At 37.0% G+C, this 23443-nt stretch overlaps 1 protein-coding gene across 1 annotated transcript in view; it reads right to left on the bottom strand.

Annotated features, from left to right (window-relative positions):
* Positions 1–521: 521 nt before the first annotated feature.
* The window catches only part of ptpn9a (protein tyrosine phosphatase non-receptor type 9a), a 34616-nt gene continuing 11694 nt past the window's right edge, over positions 522–23443 (bottom strand). The window contains exons 2-13 of the mRNA XM_033968116.2: positions 20978–21121; positions 18106–18195; positions 13402–13526; positions 12266–12371; positions 11863–11973; positions 11115–11431; positions 10499–10586; positions 10355–10424; positions 10055–10133; positions 9100–9250; positions 6475–6682; positions 522–5452 (exon numbers count right to left, since the gene is read on the bottom strand). Of these exons, the coding sequence (XP_033824007.1) occupies positions 5262–5452; positions 6475–6682; positions 9100–9250; positions 10055–10133; positions 10355–10424; positions 10499–10586; positions 11115–11431; positions 11863–11973; positions 12266–12371; positions 13402–13526; positions 18106–18195; positions 20978–21121 (1680 nt within the window). The 3' untranslated portion in view covers positions 522–5261. The remainder of the gene's footprint in view (positions 5453–6474; positions 6683–9099; positions 9251–10054; positions 10134–10354; positions 10425–10498; positions 10587–11114; positions 11432–11862; positions 11974–12265; positions 12372–13401; positions 13527–18105; positions 18196–20977; positions 21122–23443) is intronic.

Below are 23443 nucleotides of genomic sequence, written 5' to 3'. Positions count from 1 at the left end.
TTTTTAAACAAATAAAGGTTGGCATGGTGAGGATTCTTGATAGAGAATATTTACTAATGAAGTGTGTAATGGAAGAAAATCAGAAACTGTTTATTCCTTTTAACATTTTTATTTAATGATGCCACTGTCTTTGTTATAAAAAGGTCTATATGTTTTTCGAGTTGGTATAGTCCAGGTAACAATTATTAAAAAAATACATGTTTAAACAGTTGTAAGCTAAAATAAAACAAATAAAATGGTAAATGGTGACATTTCTATAGTGCTTTTCCCCATTCTCACCCACGCAAACAGTGTCTTGCCCAAGGACGCAATGACAGTACTCATCTGTGGGAACTGGAATTGCACCACCAACCTGTGAGTGAGTGGATCTGATCGCTCTACCAATTATGTTTATGTGAAGAGTGGGATTTGAACCTCCAACCCTCAGAACAGAGGACAAGTACTCTGTGTCATCTGAGCATGTTGCATCAAACTCCTGTCTAAATGTTAATAGTCGCTTGATAAAAACACACTGACAAAAGTTCACTTTCACAAAGTTTTTAATAAGAGTATAGCTTGATTCAATAGTCATGACTAAACAATAAGGTAATAGGTTATAACAAAACACATATAAAATGAATGTAAATAACTGTATAGCTTGTGTAAATCTACGAAACTTGAATAGAAAAATAAAAATAGGGCATTGCATCCATCGTTGAATGGACAAAACAATGTTATTCTGAGTGCATGACCATGGCAGACTCAATAAGGCTTCACTACCAGCAAATTCAATATGAATTTTGTAGTAAAGAATTTTTTACCCAGCAACATAATGCATAATGACATCATGACTAAAGGCGCACGGACACTGTATGCGTTATAGACAAATGACAACAGATTTCAACCACATTTTAACAGGATTTTACAGAGTTTACTTAGATTAACTACACTGTGCAGAAAGTTTAAGCCAGACGTGGAAATAGTTGTTAAAGGGTGTAATATGAACACTCTTTTTCCAGAAAATGTCAAAAGAGGCCATATTGTTTAGTTGTACATCTGAAGAAGCACAAGACTTAAAATGGAACTAAACACGAAATCCACTTTTTATTCACTACTTAACTGTATATGGTGATTTACTAGCATTATCTACTGTTCCTAGTTACATTTTTGGCAACTTTAGTGCAAACTAGGTACATTTGCAGCTTTCTGGTCAAAAACGCGTAAATCTAAGTTTGTGCTTCCTCCAGTGGCCTCTGCAGTTTCAAGTAGTAGGTGACATCACACAGGACTGCCCTGTTCACAGCCAGGTGTTTCTGATTCACACCTGGCACACCTGGCTGCAGGGGCGGAGTTTAAAGTGTGGCTACCTGTTAGACCAATCATACTGTTCCTTATACCTCTTTTCTTTAGTCCTCCAGGTACTGCCCAGTTTAGTAGGTAGTTGAAATGTAGTTGTGGGCAGAGTTTAGGCATTTAGTCCTACTTTAACTTATATACCAACTCAACTGACTTTACCTGTTAATTAAAAATGGAATTTTCCCCAGTTATGTTCTCTATATACACAACATACTCTCAAATGTTCCAGAACTTAGACCTACAGCTTTTATATTTGTGTTGTACTTAAAAGGTGCACCATGTAACTTTTCTCATGAGAGGTCTACTGTTTGCTCAACTACAAGATGTTCTTTCATTAATCACATGGAATGTTCCACAGCACGGCATTGCCATGGAGACAAGAAGGCAAAATTACATGAACTGTGAAGAGGCAAACCTGTTGCCATATTTTTCAAAAGGCAATTGACAGAATGTAATATTTGTAATAAATGCTAGCTAACTTAAGTTTTAATGCCATATTGTGGAATATCCATATCCAACATATCCATGGAGACAAACAGGTGGCAGACTCTCCACCAGAAAACTGACATAGTGTATCTTTTCACTGAGCAAATAAAGGCAATCTGCAAAAGTGCAAATAAATGATTTGCGTTCAAATAAAAATATTGCACTACTCATGAGGTCTTAAATGAGAAGGACTTGAGGTGTACAGTTCATCAAGGGTGAATTAATGACATCTGTGGTTTGAGGCAATGTGTTCAGTTCCTAAAGCACAATGAAAGTCAATGGGTCACTGCAAATAGGGATGACAAGCTGATTTACTTAATTAGTAATAGCGATTATTCAGATCACAATATAACTAAGAACTACAAAAGCATAATAAAGCAAGTGTAGGAGCAAAATCAGGCCATTTTAATTCAATCTGTTGAGTCAATCTAAGTGTTAATTGTTTTTGTTTTAAAAAGGTACAGAACGCAAATTTATGGAGGTGGCACGTCACCTGCATGATTCCATGGAAATTGAAAGTTGAAGCCATACTTTGGAACATTCTCCATGGAGATAGGAGTTTTATGCCATACTGTGGAGTATTGTTGCCAAAGGAACAACATTTCCATGGAAACATCGGTGGATGCCCTCCTCCAGGCCGAATAAGAGTTTTGTGGAGATGCAAGTAAGGCTACATGTCTGAGTGCAATAAACACAATCAAAATGAAAAGTCTATTTTGGGCCAAAAAGTTACATACTGTGATTTTAAGCTAGCCATGTCACAATAATTTTACTCCATGATTGAGAAAGTTTGATTTCATAAAGCTGCTTATTTACTTTAGGAATGGTGATCAATTAGACAATATGAATGAAAGAATATTAAGGATTTTACTATTGTTTGGTCAGTGACAATAATTGTGAATCATCGTTAAATCAGGATGTTTCTTCTCATAATAATTTTAAAATAGTAACATTTCAAATGGTCACATGCCTAATTGCAAATGTATAAACAAACATTAAGGTGGTCAAATGGGATTCTTCAATTGGTGTATGCATTAAGTCAACAAAAATTGACAAAAATAATTTTAAATTACTTTTGGTGGTGCACTGAAATATTTAAGTGTAGTATTTTGTGAATGTAATCAATGTTTTTGTAACGATTTATCCAGCCACAAGGGGGCACACAAGCCAATTATTTGATCTTAAGCATTTGTGCCAGTTTTAACTTGGAGAAACTGGACTGTGTGAAAAACTCCCAAATATAAAAATTCACAAAGCACACTTCAAGTTAATGATTTGATGTGGTGATCCCTGATTGGGACAAGATTTAAAAAGGACACGTATTTTATTTTTAATATTTATGGAACTGTGTTACCTTTTTCCACTCCTGTTTGAAATTTTTGTTTTTGTTCTATGTATTTTCAATAAAGTTTTTTTTTTGTAACAGCAGCTTTAGGCAAAAAGAGACAGCTTGTGGTATTGTCCATTTTTCCAAACTACGGAGAATTCTGAGCATTGAACATTGAATCAAAATGCAGTATTCTCTTTAGGAAAGCATTTTTGGAGATGTCTTTTCTACCTCACCTCAAGCAATAATTGCAAAAGGATAAGACAGAAAATTATAGGGTGTGTTCACATACTAGAGTTTGATGAAGTCATAATTTCAGGTAGATTGCAGGGGCCTATTCATGTTTTGCAGTGATGTCATGTGGGGGGTGTTCTACCTGTATGTGTATGCTAATGTGTGCAGTCACCATGGTGACAGACTGATGAACTGATTAACTTTCTTCCAAACACTGCCCAAAAACCTTTTACACTATTATTAACTATTTGAAGTTCATCAATTTTTGTTGTTCAGTATTGAATATTGAGTGATTGTTACACCAGATGCCCTTCCTGTTCTGTTGCAACTATAAAGTTGTCAAAAAAAACCCCAAAAAAAACATGCAAAGGGATGATAGTATTGAAACTAGAAAAAGTAATGAAAAGGTGAGCATGTGACATTGAAAACAGTCATAAGTTGCATCTTTTTATGTTAATTGGTCATTTTTTGGTCAGGCAATATTTCCATGTACTTGAGCATTTAAAAGTATCAGTATTGGCATTTAAACAGATTTTGTACCAGAAATCCCTGCACAACCTAAGCTTTTAATCTTTCAAAGTTACAGTAAAATAGTTTCAACACCTGATGTACTGTTTAGGGTCCAGATGTTTTTCACAATTCCCCAATATAATTAAACTAAAATATAATTGCATAAGAAGACCCAATGAATCTAACAGAACGATTCCCCAAAGTTTCAGAAGTGGTCTGTATGAAGTGTGCTGGAGGTTCAATGTTGAAGAAGCTAAGGGCATATTTCAGGTTAATTTTTTAAACAAATAAATACAAAATATGTAACAATGAACTTGTGACTCTGTGCTTGGGTAGTAACTGCTTATTTTTAAACAGGCACATTTCAATACATTTAAATATTGTGGAGGGAAAAGTTAATTTAAAGAGACTATAACTGAATTAATAAAAGGTTTTATATTGTTAATTATTCTGTTTGTGATAATTCTAGCTAGTCTTCAGATTTCTGTATTTTGAATAAAGGTGTATTATGTAAATTTCACGATGGAGGGTCCACCACCTGCTTCTTTAAATGAAATTGTTTATGCTTTGCCTGAAATGTTCCACAGTATCACATTAAACTTATCCTTCTTGTATTTATTTGATTAATCGTGTTTGCAATGTTTTTCCAAGATATTTTTGAGCAATTCATTCTTACTGTGCATGAGCTCACCTCTCCACAGATCTGACCTGTAACTTGGCCTGAAGGTGTTACCTACTTGTCTCCATGGATATAGATGGATCTAATGCCATACTGTTGAACGTTCAAGGCATGGAGACAAGCAGGTGGTAGAACTTCTACCAGAAAAGTTCATATCGCACCTTTAACTTTCCATAATTTAAATATATTGTCACATGCCTGTTTAATCATACTATTACATAAGCACTATGTAGACACTTGGGTTTTTTTCTTGGCGTATTTATTTGTCTTTCTCATTAAAGAGCGTCCATTTTTCTGCTATTTAAAAAGGTTTTACATTACGCAAAATTGACTCTTGTGAGCTTTAAGCCATGTTATTATGCTGTTCCTCCACAAAAACAAACATGGAGTTGTTTTGTTTCATTCACACATGTTTGAGTAACACTTTACTTTTAATCTGTCTACATTTCCAAAGCTCAAAATGCTCTGTCCCACCTTGTGATATCATGAAGTGGTAGTTGAGAGAAGAACTCAGCCTAAATATGCAGGGTTTGTGTGTTAAACGTGTGGATGAAACAAAACACAACTCCAGGTGTGTCTGTAATTAGGAAACAACATTATAACATAGATCATAAAATAGCGTAATATGGGCCCTTTAAAAAATGACACGTCTGAGTGCTACAGTGGGACAGCGGTGCAGTCTCTCGGAGCTCACTGATTGGTCGGCAGCAGCCCGTGTCTCTGGGCGTGCTCTAAAATGGCGTTGTAGCAGAAGTAGTACTGGTCCGGGGTCTGGATACTGAAGGCCCTCTGCGTCCTCATCCTCTTCACCGTCTGATGCACGTTCAGAGAGCCCACGTCCTGCAGCTGAGACAGGCAGATGTCCAGAGCACAAAACGTCCCTGCAAGAAGAGAAATACAGACCAGTCACAAAATAATCAGAAACTAATGGGCTGAGGTCACATTCAAGATTCTGATGATATCATATAGACCCAGTCCTCCATCTGGAATTATAACTCTACGGGAGATTCACTGTTTATGAAAGAAACATCAAAACGTCTGATCCACAAATGTTGAATCTTATAATTTGGGACTGGATCCACAGACTTGCCATATTAATCTTATGTTTTATAGTCCTTCCAACTGACAACAATCACGTTTTTAGGGATGAATAATGGCGCCACTTTCAGAAGTGTAAAACTGAGCTGGAGAAGAGGTCAAAATTCCATTGTAGAATTTGACGTTTAGCTGTCAGACTGTAGATTTATTGATGTTGTTTATAGTTAATTATAAGATACAATGGTCCCTCACTATATCGCGGTTCACCTTTTGTGGTGTGAGTCACTATTAATTCATTAATTAAACAAGAAAGAAAATGTGAGAAAATGTTAATGCCTGTGTGAGAAAAGTTTTTAAAAGTGTGTGGTGAGGGGTTTTACCGCCTTAAAACATATATAATAATTGTAAAAAATAAAGCTGACTACTTTGCGGATTTCACCTATTGCGGGTTATTTTGAGAATGCAACCCTGGTAATAAACGTTTATTACCGGGGTTGCATTCTAAAAATAGTATAATAATAATAATAATAATAATACTACAATGACTGAGCCTATCCTCATGAAACAAAAAACTGGCACAAAGTTCAACATCTTCTCTGTAAACATAAATGACCATTATTGATGTTGATGTTTATGGCAATTAATAATTTCTTTCAAAAACAGTGAATCTCCCGCAAAGTTATACAGACCTTTGCCTCGATCTGAAATTATGACATCACCAAATTATACAACACGAACGTAAACTATTTAAAGCCAGATTCATCCAAAATGCCCCCCTCCTTTAGGTTTGCCCTTGTTTAATACTACTGTAGCAATGGTGTAGTCCTATGTTAGGGTGATTTTGGTGCACAGTGTAAGAATCTACCTGTCCTGCCGATGCCCGCGCTGCAGTGAACCACCATGGGGGGTCCGAGGGGGTGTCCAGTCCACTGCTGTCCCAGAGCCTTCACAGTCTTCTTCTGCTGCTTCTTCACAGCGTTCAAGAAGTCGATGAGCGTCACAGCTGAGGTGGGAACACCGTAGTCCGGCCAGCTCAGGTACTGGAAGTGGCTCACCTGCCTCTGCTCACAAGTCTGGAGCAGAGGGAGGAAAGGGGTATACATTTTTTTTTTTTCTTACCACTCAGTAAGCAAGTATCGATACACAAAAAAAGTCACATTCACAGGACAGAAATGAACAAGTATAAGACACATAGACTAATATACACCCATGGACCACTATGGAACCTACTGGACACTGAGGGATTACACAGATATAAGGACACATGGAAATAGACAAGAACTACCATTGTTTAAAGAAAGAGTGTTTTTAAATGCCATCGTGGTATCGGAATCTGTATTGAGTATCAAGTCTATTCCTTAGTATCAAAATCAAGTTTGAAATTTTTTTATTGTGCACTCTTGGCACCTCATTCCAGAGTTGAGTTGCTCTGTACAATAGAGTTGAAAGATTTGCCAAGTACACTAAAGACTCTGAAATCTATAATATGAGGCATTTGTTTAGTATTTTTAAATACTCAAAATTGTATGATTATATGATGTACTGCAGGGGTCCCCAACCTTTTTTGAATCACGGAGCGGAATAATGTAGGTTTTATTTTCACAAATCGGCCTTCTACACGTAGCAGATAAATATGGCAAAAAAATTTGTGCATGAAAAATACAACTCACTATGACCACTGAGTTAGTGGGAGCTCTGTGCTTGTTTCTTCTTTCCTTCTTGTTCACGTTTGTTTCTTTCAAAAAACTCTAAAGGCTTATCTTTTAATCCAGGGTGCTTAGCCTCCATGTGCCAAAGCAGTTTTGAAGGTTTTATTGCCTCATTCACTTTCCCCGCATATTACACAGAGCGGACTCTGCGCCTGAGTCACCTGTAGCGGCAAACCTGTATTTTAAGTAGAACTCCTGGTATTGCCTATTAAATTTAGCTTTGTTTTCTTGGGAGGTCGTAGACTCCTCTTTTGGCCTTTTCCCCTCTGCAAAAAAGCTCTCCAAAGACTTTGGTTTTTGGTTAATTTTCAGTAGCTTGTGGCTCTACTTTTGGGTGACGTGTCTGATGTGTTATATCTGTGCTAGATCTGCTCTTGTCCTCCGCAATGACATTTCATATATGATATTCTTGCCAAATGTTTTTCTGTGGCGATTTCCTATCAGGATTTTCATTATATATCTACGGACAAACTTATTAGCGTGTCATGAGGGACAGGTGAAAATTACATTGTACATATTTTTAATTATGTCCACATTATATTGTCGTTCAATATGTTTAATTCTTATCTTTGAATGTTTTTGATATGAAATGTTCTCTTAATTGTAGGTTGCCTTGTTACATCTGGCCTGGGGACAACCGATGAAAACTAACTCTAGTCAGCTAACTCAGGCACATTTACATTTTTTTTGTAATGTTGATTAATGTGCATTGTCCCTTTTTTTTTTAAATAAATAAATAAACATCAGAGAAGATTATCTGATCTTCAGAGAAGATCACTGATAAATTATTTACTGTTTTTGTGCAGCCCAGTAGCAAAACATAGCCCCATAACAAACCGGTACCGGTCGTTGGGTACTACTGATGTACTGTATTAATGTGTATAAAACTTTAAAAAGGGAACCCAGGAAGATTACAAACCTCCATGGTGGAAGCCAATAGCGTTTCCAATAATAATTAAACAAATAAACTTGTATAACTGCTGCGTTACATATATGCTCTACTCAGAAATTACAGCATTTGTAGTGGGTGTTGTGTGCAGTGCTGCAGTAGTGTCTGAGGTATAAAAGGATCTCACAGTTTCTGAAGTAAATGCAGACTGCCAAAGCACCTGCCAAAACACCTGCCAAAGCATCTGCCCATTACTCCTGAAGATCTTAAACTGTCTGCAAAGAGCACTCTCATAATGATTTTCTATTACCATAATGGAGAGTACCTAGTGCCTGTAGTAACAGTGACACTTAGTGGTTTAATATGAATATAAATTTGTAAAGGGCAAATCACAGTCTATTTATATTAATAATGTGCAGCACAAGTCTCTAGAAATGAGGGCAGTGCAGTTAATCAGATTTTAATCGAGATTGAGATTCAGTCATTTCAAATCGTCAATGTTCAGCTGGGATCTTTATCATTAAAAGCAAGATTTAGCACCGAGTTTAGGCTTTCGTAGTCGTTTTGTTTTACATGGAATTCTACAAATGCAATTGTTTTTAACATAAACAATACATATTTTCATGCGTGGACAAAGCCAGAACTGATTTCCCTGCATTTTTGGCAATTTCCAGGGTAAATTACAAAGAATGTGCAGGAAAAGCGACAATATCATCATTTTGTTTCCATGGTTACAATTTCCTGATTACACAACGGCAATGCTCTGAGACTGGTGCACGTGTGAAAGGGGTCACCGCTGGGTTTTCTGGCATTTTGTACCTGGCGATCTAGTGGTATGCATGTGTGAATGGGACTTATGAGTACATCACATCAGTTTTTAGTTGTGTTTTACCTCTGTGTTGTGCAGCTCCAGCGTGGTGTGGTTGTAGTGTGGGTGGTGGTCCACTCTCTGGTTCACTACAGCGATGTGTCCATAGACCTCCTGCCCTCCCTCCTCTAGAGGCCAGTACTGACCACACTTCCTCCGACTGCCCTCCTCTGTCCTACAAACAGAAGAAGGTACAGTTAAACAAATTGTACACAAACAAAGTTTTGAGGCATTTGATTTATGTTTTAAGAAAGTAGTTTTAATTAACATTTATTCAAAAAGAAAAGAGAAACACAAACTGAACGGAAGAATTGGATGAGCAGCAAAGTGTCTTCATTTTTGTCCATTTTATTTGACTATGGACACTTCCCATAGTACCTCGATGACTGAAGGGTTACACAGACTTCCCAAAAGTAGATAATTAGACTGGGCAAAAAAGTCCCTTGGTTTTCCATTCAAAACTGTATGGTCTGACACTTTCTTTGTGGGGACAGACTGACTGTGGACAATTTCAGCCACTCAGAATAAGAATCCATTGTTTTATTCATTTATATTTTGTATTTTTAGCAATATAAAACACCTTGGGATTGAAAAAATGCAATATTGCCAAGTTCAATGCTGGAGTTTAAGGAAAAGCAATAAAATATGAATATTTTAAATATAGGGATGTATAAGAAAATCAGTTTGCTTTCAAAAAAACAGCAGGAGTGTCTTTGGCAAAGCTGTTACTAAATACTCTAAATCAAATCAAAATTGCAGTTTCAATGGACGCAATTAGCAAATCACATTTCGTTTAAAAAAATTCTAACCCTGTAGTTTAGAACATTTTCTGAAATGAAATGTATTACTTCAGCAGTTCAGATTTCAGTAATTTCTTCATTCTTCTGGCTTGGGAATGGGAACAGTTCTATTAAAATAATCATTCAACCCTAGTCAATACAAACATCATCAAAATCATTATGCAAACCAAATAACTTGCCTGGTTGTCATGACAATCACAAGCACGTTTTGTTCCCAGACCATTCTCCAGAAGTCTCCGTAAGTCCTCTCCAGTGGCCCTGAACAGACAAGCAAACAAATACAATGTAATTAGTTTAGGTTCAGATGGGGAAGTCAAATATAATTGAGCATGGCCAGTTAATGAGACGAAGATTTAATGAAGCAAACATTCGATAACAAATGGTCTCACTGACGCTATAATATAAAAATAAATCGCACTTGCAGTCCCTGGACTACGACTATATTTACTTTTTACTCTTGATAAATTGTACTGCCTTACCTTGTGTACCAATATATGCATTTTTCTGTTTGTAGCCGTCCATGTAGCTCGCGTTGATGTAGTCCGACCTCTGCAATGAAAGATAGTCAATGCTTAAAATACATAGTGCACGTCTGTTTTTTTTATTTATCAAACATAACTAACCTCATTTCGTCTCGGTTTTAACTTGACTCTTGTCTGGTCGAGGCATAGCACGTCTCCATAGCGATTCTTGTCCTGGTTGTACACAGCTCTGTAGACATGGAGGATTGTAACTTTCAATAAGTTTTATCAAAACAAATTCATCCGAAGCACAAAGCTGCTGTGCCCAATGTGGTGTGGGGGTGATTGCACCATTAGCCCCTGTGACTGCCGCTAATCTCCCCCAGGGCAGCTGTGACTGCAGTAGTAGTGAATAATACACAAAATTGTAAAGTTAGGGTTTGGAAAAGACTAGTACATTATTAGAAACTTGTTAAGTGGGTTTTCATTCCTGTGTTAAAATCCCTCAAACTGCTCCTACCTGCTACTGCAAGGATTCACTATTAACCCAAGATACAATGTTTTTGTCTCAGACTCATTCTGAGAGCCAAATTGGATCTCAAAAGGGCCAAATGTGACTCTTGGGCTGCCTCTTGATGTCCTGTATATTTGTACAGAATACTTAAGCTCCAGGTAACTGTATTTGACTAATCTAATCACATCCTGCATTATAGTCTGTATTAAACTATTGTGTTTATATTATTATAATAGTCTGTGTTAAAATGCGGTGTTTACTGACTGTGAGTGGTGGAAGGTCCCTGGTGGTGGCTCTTTCCTCAGGTCCTCGTACTCCTGGTGAACTCCTGACCGCTGCAGCCGGCCCAGGAGAGTCATCAGCTCCTGGGGCCTCATGGACTCAGGCCCGGGCACATGCACGGACCCCTCCTCCACCGGGATGCCCACCAGCTCATCCACAGGGTCCACCCTCCCGTTCTGACCCGACAGTAGCTGCTGGTTCATGGTATGAGCGTCCAGAGGCAGCAGCCCCCCGAGATGCTGGGGCAGGCAGTCTCTGGGCAGGTGCTGTTTAAGCTCGGCTGTTTTTACCATCTGCACCTGGAGAATAGACAAGTGTTTAAGTTTGTGATTTCAACAAAAAAAAAGAAGAAGAAAAAGCAGGACCAGACCTAAGGTAAGGCTTGTCATGACAACACTTCCATTTTTTTCCCAAATATTGAGATTAAATTATCAAAACATAAATTAGAACATTTAGTGGTACTTCACTAGTTTAAAAAACACCCAATAATATTTAAATTTTAGGAGATAAATATTGACCCTCAAAAATGATCATTCCATCATTTACTGAATTATTGTGACAGGCCTAACTACCTCTAACAAACTGTAGTATCAGAATACATTTGAGTGAATGCAAACTCCAGTCGTTTACTGTCAAAATTCTCCAATGGTTCAACAACAGCTTTTTAAGAAATGATGCACTCCAACAAACAGAAAACTATCTGTAAATCCATATGAGAGAGTATCTTTACCCTCTCCCTGAGTTTCTCCTTGAGCAGCAGACTGAGCAGATTATAGGGTACTCTGAACCAAACCGGAGCCCCGACGATCAGCACCTTCTTCAGCCTGGCAGGGAACGCACCCTGGTGGAGACACAGGAATCACAGTATCAGTTTACATAATCCTAAACAAATAACAGATGTACATTTATTTGTACAAGGATGGCAGATTAAATAGACTACCAACCCACCTGCCCAATTTAGTAACCGCAAAATGTTGTTGTTTTTTTTATAGAGAAACAATTTCATATGGATAAAAAAAAAAAAAAAAAAAAAAAGTTTAGACATTTTTGAATGCTGAAAATCTAGCATTGTTGTCACTGCAATTATATAAAAAGGGTACATCTTTGTAATGGTAAGATGTATTTAAACTTACTTTTAATAAATTGAGTATTTTCTTGCTGAGGTCCAGCTCAAAGTTTGTGTAGTTGGATCCTGCCATGTCATAAATGAACACCAGACCGTTCCTCTGTGTTTCAAAACTGAAATGAAAACTGAGTTCAATTAAAAAGTGCACATTGTAAACAACTCCATGTTTCTGGCTCTCAGATGTGAACGCTCCTGAACTGAAACTAATACAAGAATCCCATGACTTTCAGAACATGTTTGTAAAGGTCTAAACTACAGGGACAGCAAAACATTTTTCTATAAAAAGTCAGTATTTTGTTCTTTGCAGAGGATATTCTGTTATGTAAAGAACTGAAGGCTTTTGTAGTTTGAGAATTGCACAAACAAATTGCGATTTCAATTGAATTGCGATATGACCGATTGCAGCGGTGGAGGAAGTACTTAATTTTGTTACTCAAGTACAGATACAGAGGTGATGCTTTTACTTTTATTGAGTAAAAAAATCTACTAAAAGTATTTAAGTACCCATTTAAAAATATACTTTAAGAGTAAAGAGTAAAAGTAGTGTCCATTTGTTAAAGTTTAAATGTAGTGATACTGATTTTTAAAAAATGATACAAATCAATCTTTTAACTGTTTCTCATGAATTTTGTGTATTTATATTTGTTTACTCAAAGCTGAAGCTTGAACTCAAAATCTTTAGTCAGGTTGTTTCCACGGATATAGTAAAAATAACTCCTCAAATCATATGAAACTTTTATTACTTTTCAGTCCAGTTCAATAATGTAGTGGAAAGTATAGAGTAAAAGTAAAAAGTATCCACTGTAAAATTTACTTGAGTACATTTTTTAGGCATCTCTGCTCCTAATAAATATGGTGACATAGTAGTAGGGCACTGCAGCTCTCATGGTAATCGAATTGAAATCACAGTTTGCAGCATTTACAATTTGCTACTTGTGTCCATTCAATGTTTACCATCATTTTCTTCACAAACAACAAAATCTCCTGTATTATTCTGCATAAAAACTGCTAACCCTATAGTTTAGATCTGTACAAACATGTTCTGAAATGTTTGTCAGTTCATATATAGGACCTTTAAACTGTGAACTTTGAACAGAATCCCATTATTGAAAAATTAATCAAACACCGCAATAAGTAGTTCACCTTTCCACTGCGCGGTCCAGGAGGTAGAACAGGGCCTGGAGGACTACATGGTTTCCTGTTTTATTCGGATGGTGGAGTTTAGCTGTGTACAAGGCAATGGACGCTCCCGACGGATCCCGAGCATTCTGAAAGAGACAAGACAACATCATTGATCACAGGTTTAAATCAGTTAAAGGGCCCATGTTATGCACATTTTGACCTATGTTGTAATGTTGTTTCCTCATGTGCGAATGAAACAAAACACAACTCCAGGTACGTTTCTGAGGAGGCAACATTATAACATGGCTTAACGCAAAAAAAAAATCGTTTTCGTGTAATATAGGACCTTTAATGAAATGAGTAGTCTAATCTGTCAAATGCTCTTTAACCATATAACCACAAATGCTGTTTGTAAGTGGAAATCAATTTATATGGATTCAGTGCGTTAGACACAGACTGCATTATCAATATTCACATTTGTTAACAGGCCCAATAAAAGCGGCACTATTTGAATGCATCTTGTCTTCTAAATAAAATGTTATAGTCAAAATATAGATTAAAAGGTAGTATAACATTGACCACAGGAGGGCACTCAAGTTCATCTGTATTTTTCATGCTGGCACAGCTCCAGAGAGGGCTGAGCAGCTGTCAGAAGTGATGCTGCCTCCTATAACTCCCCTGAAGGACCATTAAAGGAGCTGTGCCTGATTTTTACTGTGTTAAAAAGTGAAAAACCAAACTAGTTCATTTTAAACCGTTTGCAATGGTCCCAAGTTATTCCTCGCTTACCTTATAGTTTCCAAACATCCAAAGTATTCACCGCGATGGGTTTATAAGCACTTTTCAAGCCAGAGAGGAGTTTTGTGGTCACGGTATAAAGCTAACAACAATGAGCATGCAGCAGTGGATGAAGGACTCAATTTTGTTACTAAAAGCTCAGATGGAGATAAAAAGTTACTCAAGTAAAAGTATCCCATGAAAAAATATGCTTAAAAGTATTTCATATAAGTGTTTTTTTTTGTTTGTTTGCTCAAAGCAGTAGTCAGTATGTTACCATAAACATGATAAAAGTGGAGTAGAAAGTACACATACCTGCTCTCAAATGCAGTGAAGTAAAAGATAAAAGTAGCCACTGTAAAATGCACTTCAGTAATGTACAGATTTCTAAAAAAAATTAAGTACAATCCTTACTACTTGTACTTTTACTTTGTTACTTTCCACGACTGACTATCAGACAATCAGTGCTTTATAATTAGATGCAAACAGGATACAGTAAACTTATTTTGACCTCAAGAGCTGCGTTTACAAAATATCTGTGCTGAGGCAAGACACTTTTTGCACAATACACTTTTTAAAGACACTATCTGATTTTTACTGTTTTAAAAATGTATGACTAATGTAAAAAAGTGGGTTTCGAGGTGGGACTTGAAAAGGGGTAGAGGTAATTGAGTTCAATGACAATTTGGAGACAGTTCCATAGAGTGAAGTTAAACAATGACCCTAAAGAGGATTAGTCTGGTCAGGAGTGAAGTCACTGTGACCAGACAAGCCCCAGACATGATAAAACCTTCAGGGCAATCTGGTTTCAAAACACATGAGGAAGAACAAGTTTTAGACTGTCATTAATGAGACCTCACTGGTGGAAGGTAGTTTTGTTACGATATTAAAATTTCAAACTTTATTTTAATACTAAGGAATAGACTTGATGCTCGATACCGATTCCATGATGACACATTCTTTAGACAATAGAGTGTGATTTTCAGCATTAAACGGTAGTACTTTCTTTTATATTCCCATGTTTCCTTATACCTGTGTAATCCCTCAGTGTCCAGGTGGTTCCATAGTGGTCCATGGGTGTATACTAGTCTATGTGTCTTATACTTATTCGATGCAGCTCGAGATCATACTAAAGACATTCAGGAAAGATTCATTTTTTATGTTCATAACTGCTCAAATGAATATCTAGTTTTGATACTAGTTTTATTACGGATTAAGTATTTTTGACAACCCTACAGGAAGGGAGAGCTTATTGTATTAATTATATTAGTGGGGTGGGGGGGGGTTACACAACAACTGTTCAAATAAGTAAAAAGTGGTTCTATAAAAACTTATTGATATGTTGATGTAAGAAGGTCTATATATTGCAGATTTTTTGTTTCCCCCAAATGTCAAACAAAATGTATGTCACTTTGAAATAAATCCCGCTTGCCTGGGATCCAGAACACACACTTACGATGATGTGATTGACATGTGGATTAGGCAATCGGGGACATGTTCATTTCAGAAAAAAAAATAAATGAAAAAAATATCACAAGGGACTTAAAAAAAAAAAAAAAAAAAGTGGATTTCTGCAGAATCGAGAGTCGAGCCAATTATTTGTAAATGATAACTGACCACTGAGTGACTTCGTTTCACAAAACAAAATGATCTTGTCTGTTTGCACAATCACGTCAGGTCTGGCCCGGTTTGAGACGCGACAGAGGGCGTGGGGACCAGACGGATAACAATCTGTATAAACAATATTGAGAGATATCTGTATCAAAAAGATATCACAAATCTGCCATATCTATTAATTTCTATCAAACTCGCTGATACACTGCTCCCTACAAGACTCACAAACCCCCTCCTGGTGAACGTTGGTACTGCGCCCTCAGTCAGTTCACTTAATCTGACAGAACTCGAACCCAAACCTGAACCGGAGCGATGACGTCATGAGGACCAGAGCAGAATGCACCGAGTCGTCCAAACCAATACAAGTGTGAACCCACCCTGTGTCTGTGGGCTAAAAATACTTGGACAGGAAGTGAGCGGAGACGTCAGAGCGGAGGATGTGCAGAGCAGGAGCACGTCAGCAGAGAGAGAGAGGGAGAGAAAGGGGGGAGGAGGAAGAAGGAGGGAGGAGGGGGGCAATGACAAAGGAATTTTAACTGAGTCAGAAGAATATTGTAGAATAAGCAAGGTTTTTATATAGCGCTTTTCCACCTTCAAGGCACTCAAAGCACTTTAAATCAAGGAACCGCTCACACGTTCATACACCAGTGTACGCAGACACTGGGGGCGAAGTGGGTTAAGTGAATCTAACCGCTCTACCAATGATGTTTATGTTTATGTCGAGAGCGGGATTTGAACCACCAACCTTCAGATCAGTGAGCAAACACCCTACCAACTCAGATACTGTCGGTTTTGTAATCAGAATGCACGCTTGTAACACGGCCTTGGATGTAAGAGAGAGAGAAAAAAAGATAATATTGACTTTTTGTTTTTAGATTTAGCAAATTTGAATATTTAGTGCACAGGCATCACATCATGCTAGTCGATATCCTGAAAAAACTGGAGACGGGTCAGAATTCTACGGTGAAGTTGCTGTTTGACTGTCTGCAGAGTCGTTGACCTGGTTTATGGTTTTACATCTCTGTGCCAGTTTTTGTTCCATGTGAATTGGCCCAGTAATTACAAAGTTCAACGTCTTCTCTGTCACTATAAATAAGAAAGAGAAACACTTCTTTCACAATAGCTTCAGAAAGTGGTGCCATTATTCAACCACAAAGACGTGACTGTTGTCAGTTGAAAGGACATAAGATTAATATGGCAAGTTTGTTGAGCCGATTCCAAACAAATACTGATAAGGCTGTACAGGGGCAGAAAAGTGACATAATGCAGCTTTTTTCCATATTAATTTAATCATTGTGCTCATTGGTTGCTTTGAGGACCTGTTGAGCCATTAAAGTTGCAGTAGACTATTAAATCTGTATTAAAGTTCTCATGTAAATGTTCCTCCTGCTTTCCCTGTGATGTTGCACTGTGCACTAAAAAAATGCTTGCTAGTCTTCATGTCTCTAAGTTTTATGCCATATAGCGGAACATTTCAATCAAAACAACATCTCTATGGAGAACAGAGGGTTTCGGACCCTGCAGCAGACTTACATATGAGTGTTTGTACTTTACACAGCAGCAGCAGTAATGGGCTTTGTGAACTGAACAACAACTATTTTAACAGGGCACTCATGAAAAAGAGAAACAAAAACAAAACAAATAACCACCTCCATACTAAGTCCATTAAAAACATTAATAAACTGGTGATAAACGTTTATACTCACACCTGCTCCTGTTTTTAAAGTGCATTTGTGGTGCTAATGTTTCCAGTTTTGCTTGTCCTTGAAATGTATTCCATTTTTGGGAAGCAAAATACTGAAAGCTTTTTTCCCAATCATTTCAGTTCTAGTGTGGCCAGTTTTTAGACATATTGACAATCATGAGCTCTTGTATTAAAAGTTCCTGTATCAAAGTTTAACAAACAAGTGAGATATTCAGGCAGTCTATCAAGTATTCCCTTATAAATACATTTTATACAGTTGTTCTCTTCTGACAGAGAGCGATGGCCAAGCTACGTTTTCATAGAGTGAACAGAGATGGGTTTAAATTCATCAACTGTTATGAAAGGAAGGGCTGAGTGAAAGAGTGAATCTAATGGTTTCAAAGTCTGCATGCATATTATATCTCCATAATCTAATACAGGAAGAAAGTTTGCTAAAGACAACTTAATATCCACACCTTAACTCTTAACTCAAACTCCAAGTAGTTTCTAAGCCTGAAATCTTCTTAATAAACTTTTCCATTATGATTTAAGTCTTTCTTGATGTTTTATTAGGGCTAATTAAGGTGTAGTTATTATAAAAAGCTGTATTATAAATATTCCTACTGAGATATAAGACAGTGTTTTCTTACCAGCACGGTGAACTTCCCGCTGAGCAGTTCGGACCTAAGCGGCTCCTCATGTGGCTGCAGTCGCACGATTCCTTCTTTGAGCCGAGTTTCCTGGAACAGAGCAGAGCAGGGAAAGTCGGGATAAACATGGACCAATGGAAAGGCATTTATATCAACAACACACACAAAAGTAGGGAAGTTCACCTGGATTTTTTGAGCCAATATGATATCCGATATTTGTAATGTATTTATAATTTTACTTCCTGGTTGGACACAGGTAGCAGATATGACATGCATAGAGGTAATGTCATAACTGTTACCAGGCAAACGTAATGTTAACAAGGGCCACATGTCGTCTAGTCCATGTTGACGACACAGGGAGAGGTATTCTGTTTTAGAACTCAGTGCTACTTCCTGTTTTTTTGTACTTTTCTATTCAACTATTTCTTCCCACAAACTGCCACTTAACTGATGTAAAACTACGATAAATATTGACCAAACCAAGTCATAATGAGAAAAGCATGAAAACCTGCCGTATGCACTTTAAGTAAAGATACAAACAAACAAACAGTACTAGCCAGGAGACTGAATATAACAGTTATACAAGCCTGACTCTTAATAATTAGACCACAGTTAACCAATATCTGCAGTTTGTGATGCACATGTTACCTTTGTGAATTTGACCGCTGAAATAGAGAGATGTTTCTGTTCCCCTTTGAAATTTCACCCACACCAGAACATTACCCATTTTCACTTCTGCTTTTGAAAATTGAACACACACTATAGAAGATATTAAGTGCATGACAAGATGAGGAATGAATACACATGATTAAACATGTATATAATTATAATTGCTCTTTTTAAACTACTTGTACAGATTAAAGAAGCATATATTTGTGCTCTGCATGCAGTTCAATCACTAAAATGGTTAAACCTGTATACTGTATATACACATTGTGCCAGTATATTGTAAAACTGCACTGTAACTTTTCTGGTAGAGGGTTAGCTCCTGCATCTCCACTGAGACACTGGATTGTTCCACAGAATAGCATTTAAACATGTGTATCTCCATGGAAACAAGCAGGCCACCAAGTTACAGGTGAGAGGTGAAGAGGTGAATCTGCTTGCAGCAAGTATCAATGCATTTCAAGGTATTTTGAGCAATAAAAAGACCAGAAGATACTGAAAAAACATTCTTTAGATGTCAATGTGACTTTTTTGTAGGATATCGATATCTGCTCAAATGAGTATGTTTCAATACTTGTTGTAGTATCATTTAGCATCTCATTTTGATACTTTTGACAACTCTACGAGTCTACAGCTGTAACTGCAACTAATGCAAAAGAAAAAGTAACTGACAAACATCAAACCAACAGGAAGAAACGGCAACATCCAGGACACACGTCATTTAATACATGGATCAAGTTTAACAGAGAAATATTACCCATTCAAACGCATTAGGAGCTGGAGATGAGATTAGAGGGAGGACAAGATGGAGTACTGGTGTATTCTTATGGCGTCTCTATCCATGGTTCTCAGAATGATGGAAAATTAGGACCGTAGCCATAGCAATTAACAATTCAAAACAAAATATAGCTTCTGAATGGGAAAAAAGTCCTCAAAATGGCGCCATTTAACAGGAAGCTAAATCCCATGAACAGGACTGTGTCTCTTCCTATATTTATTTTAGTTTAACTTATTTGTCAAAAAACATATTGAAACTACATATTCATTTGAGATACATTAGCAGGACAAAACTGTAGTTTCCCTGAACAGTTTTAGTGTAATTTTGAGCTTTATCAGAACAAGTATAAAGCCTCATGGTAACAACGTAATATTATTTTGTAAGAAGCAAGTTTTATCTTCATTGTGGTGGGATCTGTATCCAGTATTGAATCTATTCCTTAGATAGAGTTTAAAATTTCAGAGAAATTTCGGTCTGGACCATAATCATCCTCCTTTGCTCAGGCAACCGCATTGTAAAATTGCTGTTATCAAAACAAAAAGCACGTGCTTTGCAGAGCTGCCTTTGTTATTAATCGCCATAATCGGAGAAAACAAAAGTGAAACATAAGCGCGTGTATGTCCACATGAGCTTCAGCTGTGCGTGCCGTGTTCATTTGGTTACGTATTAGTTCTGTGTTATAACTAAAACAGACATCACATAGTCTATGTATTTTTTCTTAAATAATTGTAGTCATAACATGATTAAATGCTTGAATAATATTTTTGTTTGACATTTGCCCTTAATGTACATTTCAAAAAATTGTTGGAGTGAAAATTGAGATGTAGTCCTTCTATTTAAATCTTTAAATGGCTCTTTTTTTATCAATAGTTACTTTGATATATTATTGTGAAGGTTAAATCTATTGTTTGGACTAATAGCTATAGGGGAGAAATTTCAATTATGGGGCACTTCCATAATCTACTCTATTAATGGGACACACTGGATTTTGTGTTCTGCTAAAATGTGTTTAAACATTTACCACTTTTTTTTTTTTTTTTTTTTGATTTAGAAATCAAATTTCAAAGTTGTACATGGACTTGTTAGAACAATGAAAATATGAATATATGATAAAATTCAACACTTAATATTGTTATATTATATAACAGTATTTTGAACAGTTGCACACATAGCTTATTCGTGCATAAATTAAAACTTTTTTACTGAATACCTTTGCATTGTTCAAATGGCAAATATTTGCTAGTAGGCCAATAAAAGCCTCATCATAAGAACAATTATTGAATTTATGATTAAGTATTGTTACATCCGCCTTCAAATGATAGTTCCAATTTCCATCGATTTATTGTCCCTCCTCAGACCAAACAGAGTTTGGCCCCTGATTGTGACAACACTTATAGTTATGTTTATTTCCATGCATGTCCCACTCACCCTATAGCTGTGGAAAAGCTCAATGGCTCTGAGCACGTCAAACTTCCGAGCCATGAGGAACTTCACGGCCAGGTCCTTGGACAGAGGGGACACTCCGTGCTGACTGGTCCATTTGTTTATCTCCTCCAAAAACTGCCTTGTCGCCTAAACAGAAAAAGAGAATTGAATTAATCTAAAATGCTCTTATTTTAAAGAAGACCTGGTCACATTTTTCTATAGCTTTTCTACCTTCAAGGCACTCAAAGCGTTTTACAACAAGGAACCACTCACCCATTCACACACCAGTATACGCAGACACTGAGGGCAAGGTGGGTTCTTGCCCAAGGACACAATGACAGTATTCATCTGTGTGAGTTAGAATTGCACCGCCAACCTATGGATCAGTGCATCTGACTGCTCAACCAATGATGTTTATGTCAAGAGCGGGATTTGAACCGCCAACCTTCAGATCAGTGGACAAACACTCTACCAACTGAGCTACTGTCGCCCAGTTATAATCTCTATAAACTCTAAAACGCAATAAAAGAAGAAAAAGAAAAGAAACAAGATCGTTGCCTTCCATGTTAGAAAACCGTGCCTAATGGGAGCTGACGTCGCCGTAAACGTCATCACAAGAGCTGTGGAGCTGTCGATGCAGATCACACTAGAGAGTAGCAGATTTTAGCAGACAAAATGAAGTCTTGAAAATAAGTGATTCAAGATTGTTCAAACCTGCACAAATCACTACAAAAACAACTTCAGGAGTCAGTAAGAAAGGGAAGCAATCAGAACATGGTTGAAAGCTCTAAAAAGTTGTTTTTGCAGAATAAGTCAGTTTTAAAATTGAGCTAGAGAGCTGTCAGATCAGCACCATATTGCATAATTCTTAACAAACAGGGCTGAGACAGGTCAACTAACACATAGTAATTGTATTTTGATAATCACAGTCTGGTTGTCTGGGATCCAGAACACACACTTCACCAAAGATGTGAGTCTGGTCACCGGTGAAGATGGACATGACTGACAGGTGGATTAGCCAATCAGAGACATGCATGATCAGTCCGTATCAAAACAAATACGACTGCTTAGGAGGAAAAAAAGAAAAAGGAAAAAAAAAAAAAAAAAAAAATAAAAGGGGACTGAAAAAACATCACAGATTTCTGCATGATCAATAAACGAAGCAGTAAATTATGTTTAGTCTCAGAGAAATCTGATTTTGTTCAAAATAATGGGGAACCAATGAGCTCCTTTGTTTCACATGTGTCACTGCATAGTCCAGATAATCTGCCTGGCAAATCCAGAACCAGAACTAAACCTGATCAGATTAGATTTATTAGACTCTACAGCACACACGAAAAGACCATTTTTATAGCAGACTTTATTAAACTATTAAATCAAAAACGTCATAAAAGAAACCATTTCAGATTTTAGATTACAATATTTAAACCTCAAGCAACTTCAGGATAGCTTTGTCTTTATTACATACATCTCTAGGCCCAACCAGGATATCGTCTGAATTGATATTTGGGAGCCGATACCCAATCCAATTTTTTTTGTCCTGATCAGCACTGATTTATAGCCTACCTTTCAAAACAGCAAACTGCTCTAGAGTTACACAAAATAGTTTTCTAGTAACTGTCTTTTTGAGGGGGTCAAGATTAAAGGAAGGAAATGCGACACTGGTTGAACTTTGTCACTTGTTTCACAAACGCAGGAGGCAGAGACGAGACTCAAACCGGACTTTATCTGCTGCAAAACAACAGTTGAATACATCAAAATGATCACCGTAGTTGTTTTAGAGATATGCAAAAATTCTACTAAAATCAAAGCAAAAAGAGCTGATTAAAAATAAGTTAGTGAGTGCTTGAGTTTGCTTAAGATTTGGTATTTTTTTGGTATGTATACGTAACAAGACAGATTAAACTCATAATTCACAAATTTAATCTGTCTATGCAGGAAAAATCGTTGTTTCTGCATAAACTCCCCCTGCAGGTGTAGTGTTGTGAGTGCAGTTCGGGTCAGATACACAGATGCGAATCAGTGAGTGGCTCTTTGATGTAAAGCGCTTCAAGAGACTTAAAAGTGGAAAAGCGCTATATAAAAATGTGACCATGTGACCAAAATATCTTCCAGGCCAAATAAGCCCTCTCACAGTACGGATCTGCCGTTTTTCTCCATATTTCAGTGCAATAAAACCATCCATAATGATATATATTCATCTTTCATTTTGGATTGTTTGTCAAAAAACGTACATGCTATAACTTTAAAAGGTATACTCAGATGGATTGGTGTGATTTTAACACAAGTTTACCCTTATAAAGTATGAACTCTCTATAGTTCTTACTGCCACAGAACTGGTTATAAAGTTGTTGATTTAAAAAGCCTGATCAATGAATGCAATCTGTGATCTATCTAGGGCTGTAATCGACTACAGACATGGCAAATGCTCTCAAAACTTTACGTATCTCTATGTATCTGACTGGAATA

This window comes from Periophthalmus magnuspinnatus, chromosome 6 (genome assembly GCF_009829125.3).
Source record: "Periophthalmus magnuspinnatus isolate fPerMag1 chromosome 6, fPerMag1.2.pri, whole genome shotgun sequence".
Classification (NCBI taxonomy): domain Eukaryota; kingdom Metazoa; phylum Chordata; class Actinopteri; order Gobiiformes; family Gobiidae; genus Periophthalmus; species Periophthalmus magnuspinnatus.
The sequence above is the reverse complement of the archived record's forward strand: the minus strand, read 5'-3'. Positions and strand labels throughout refer to the sequence as shown.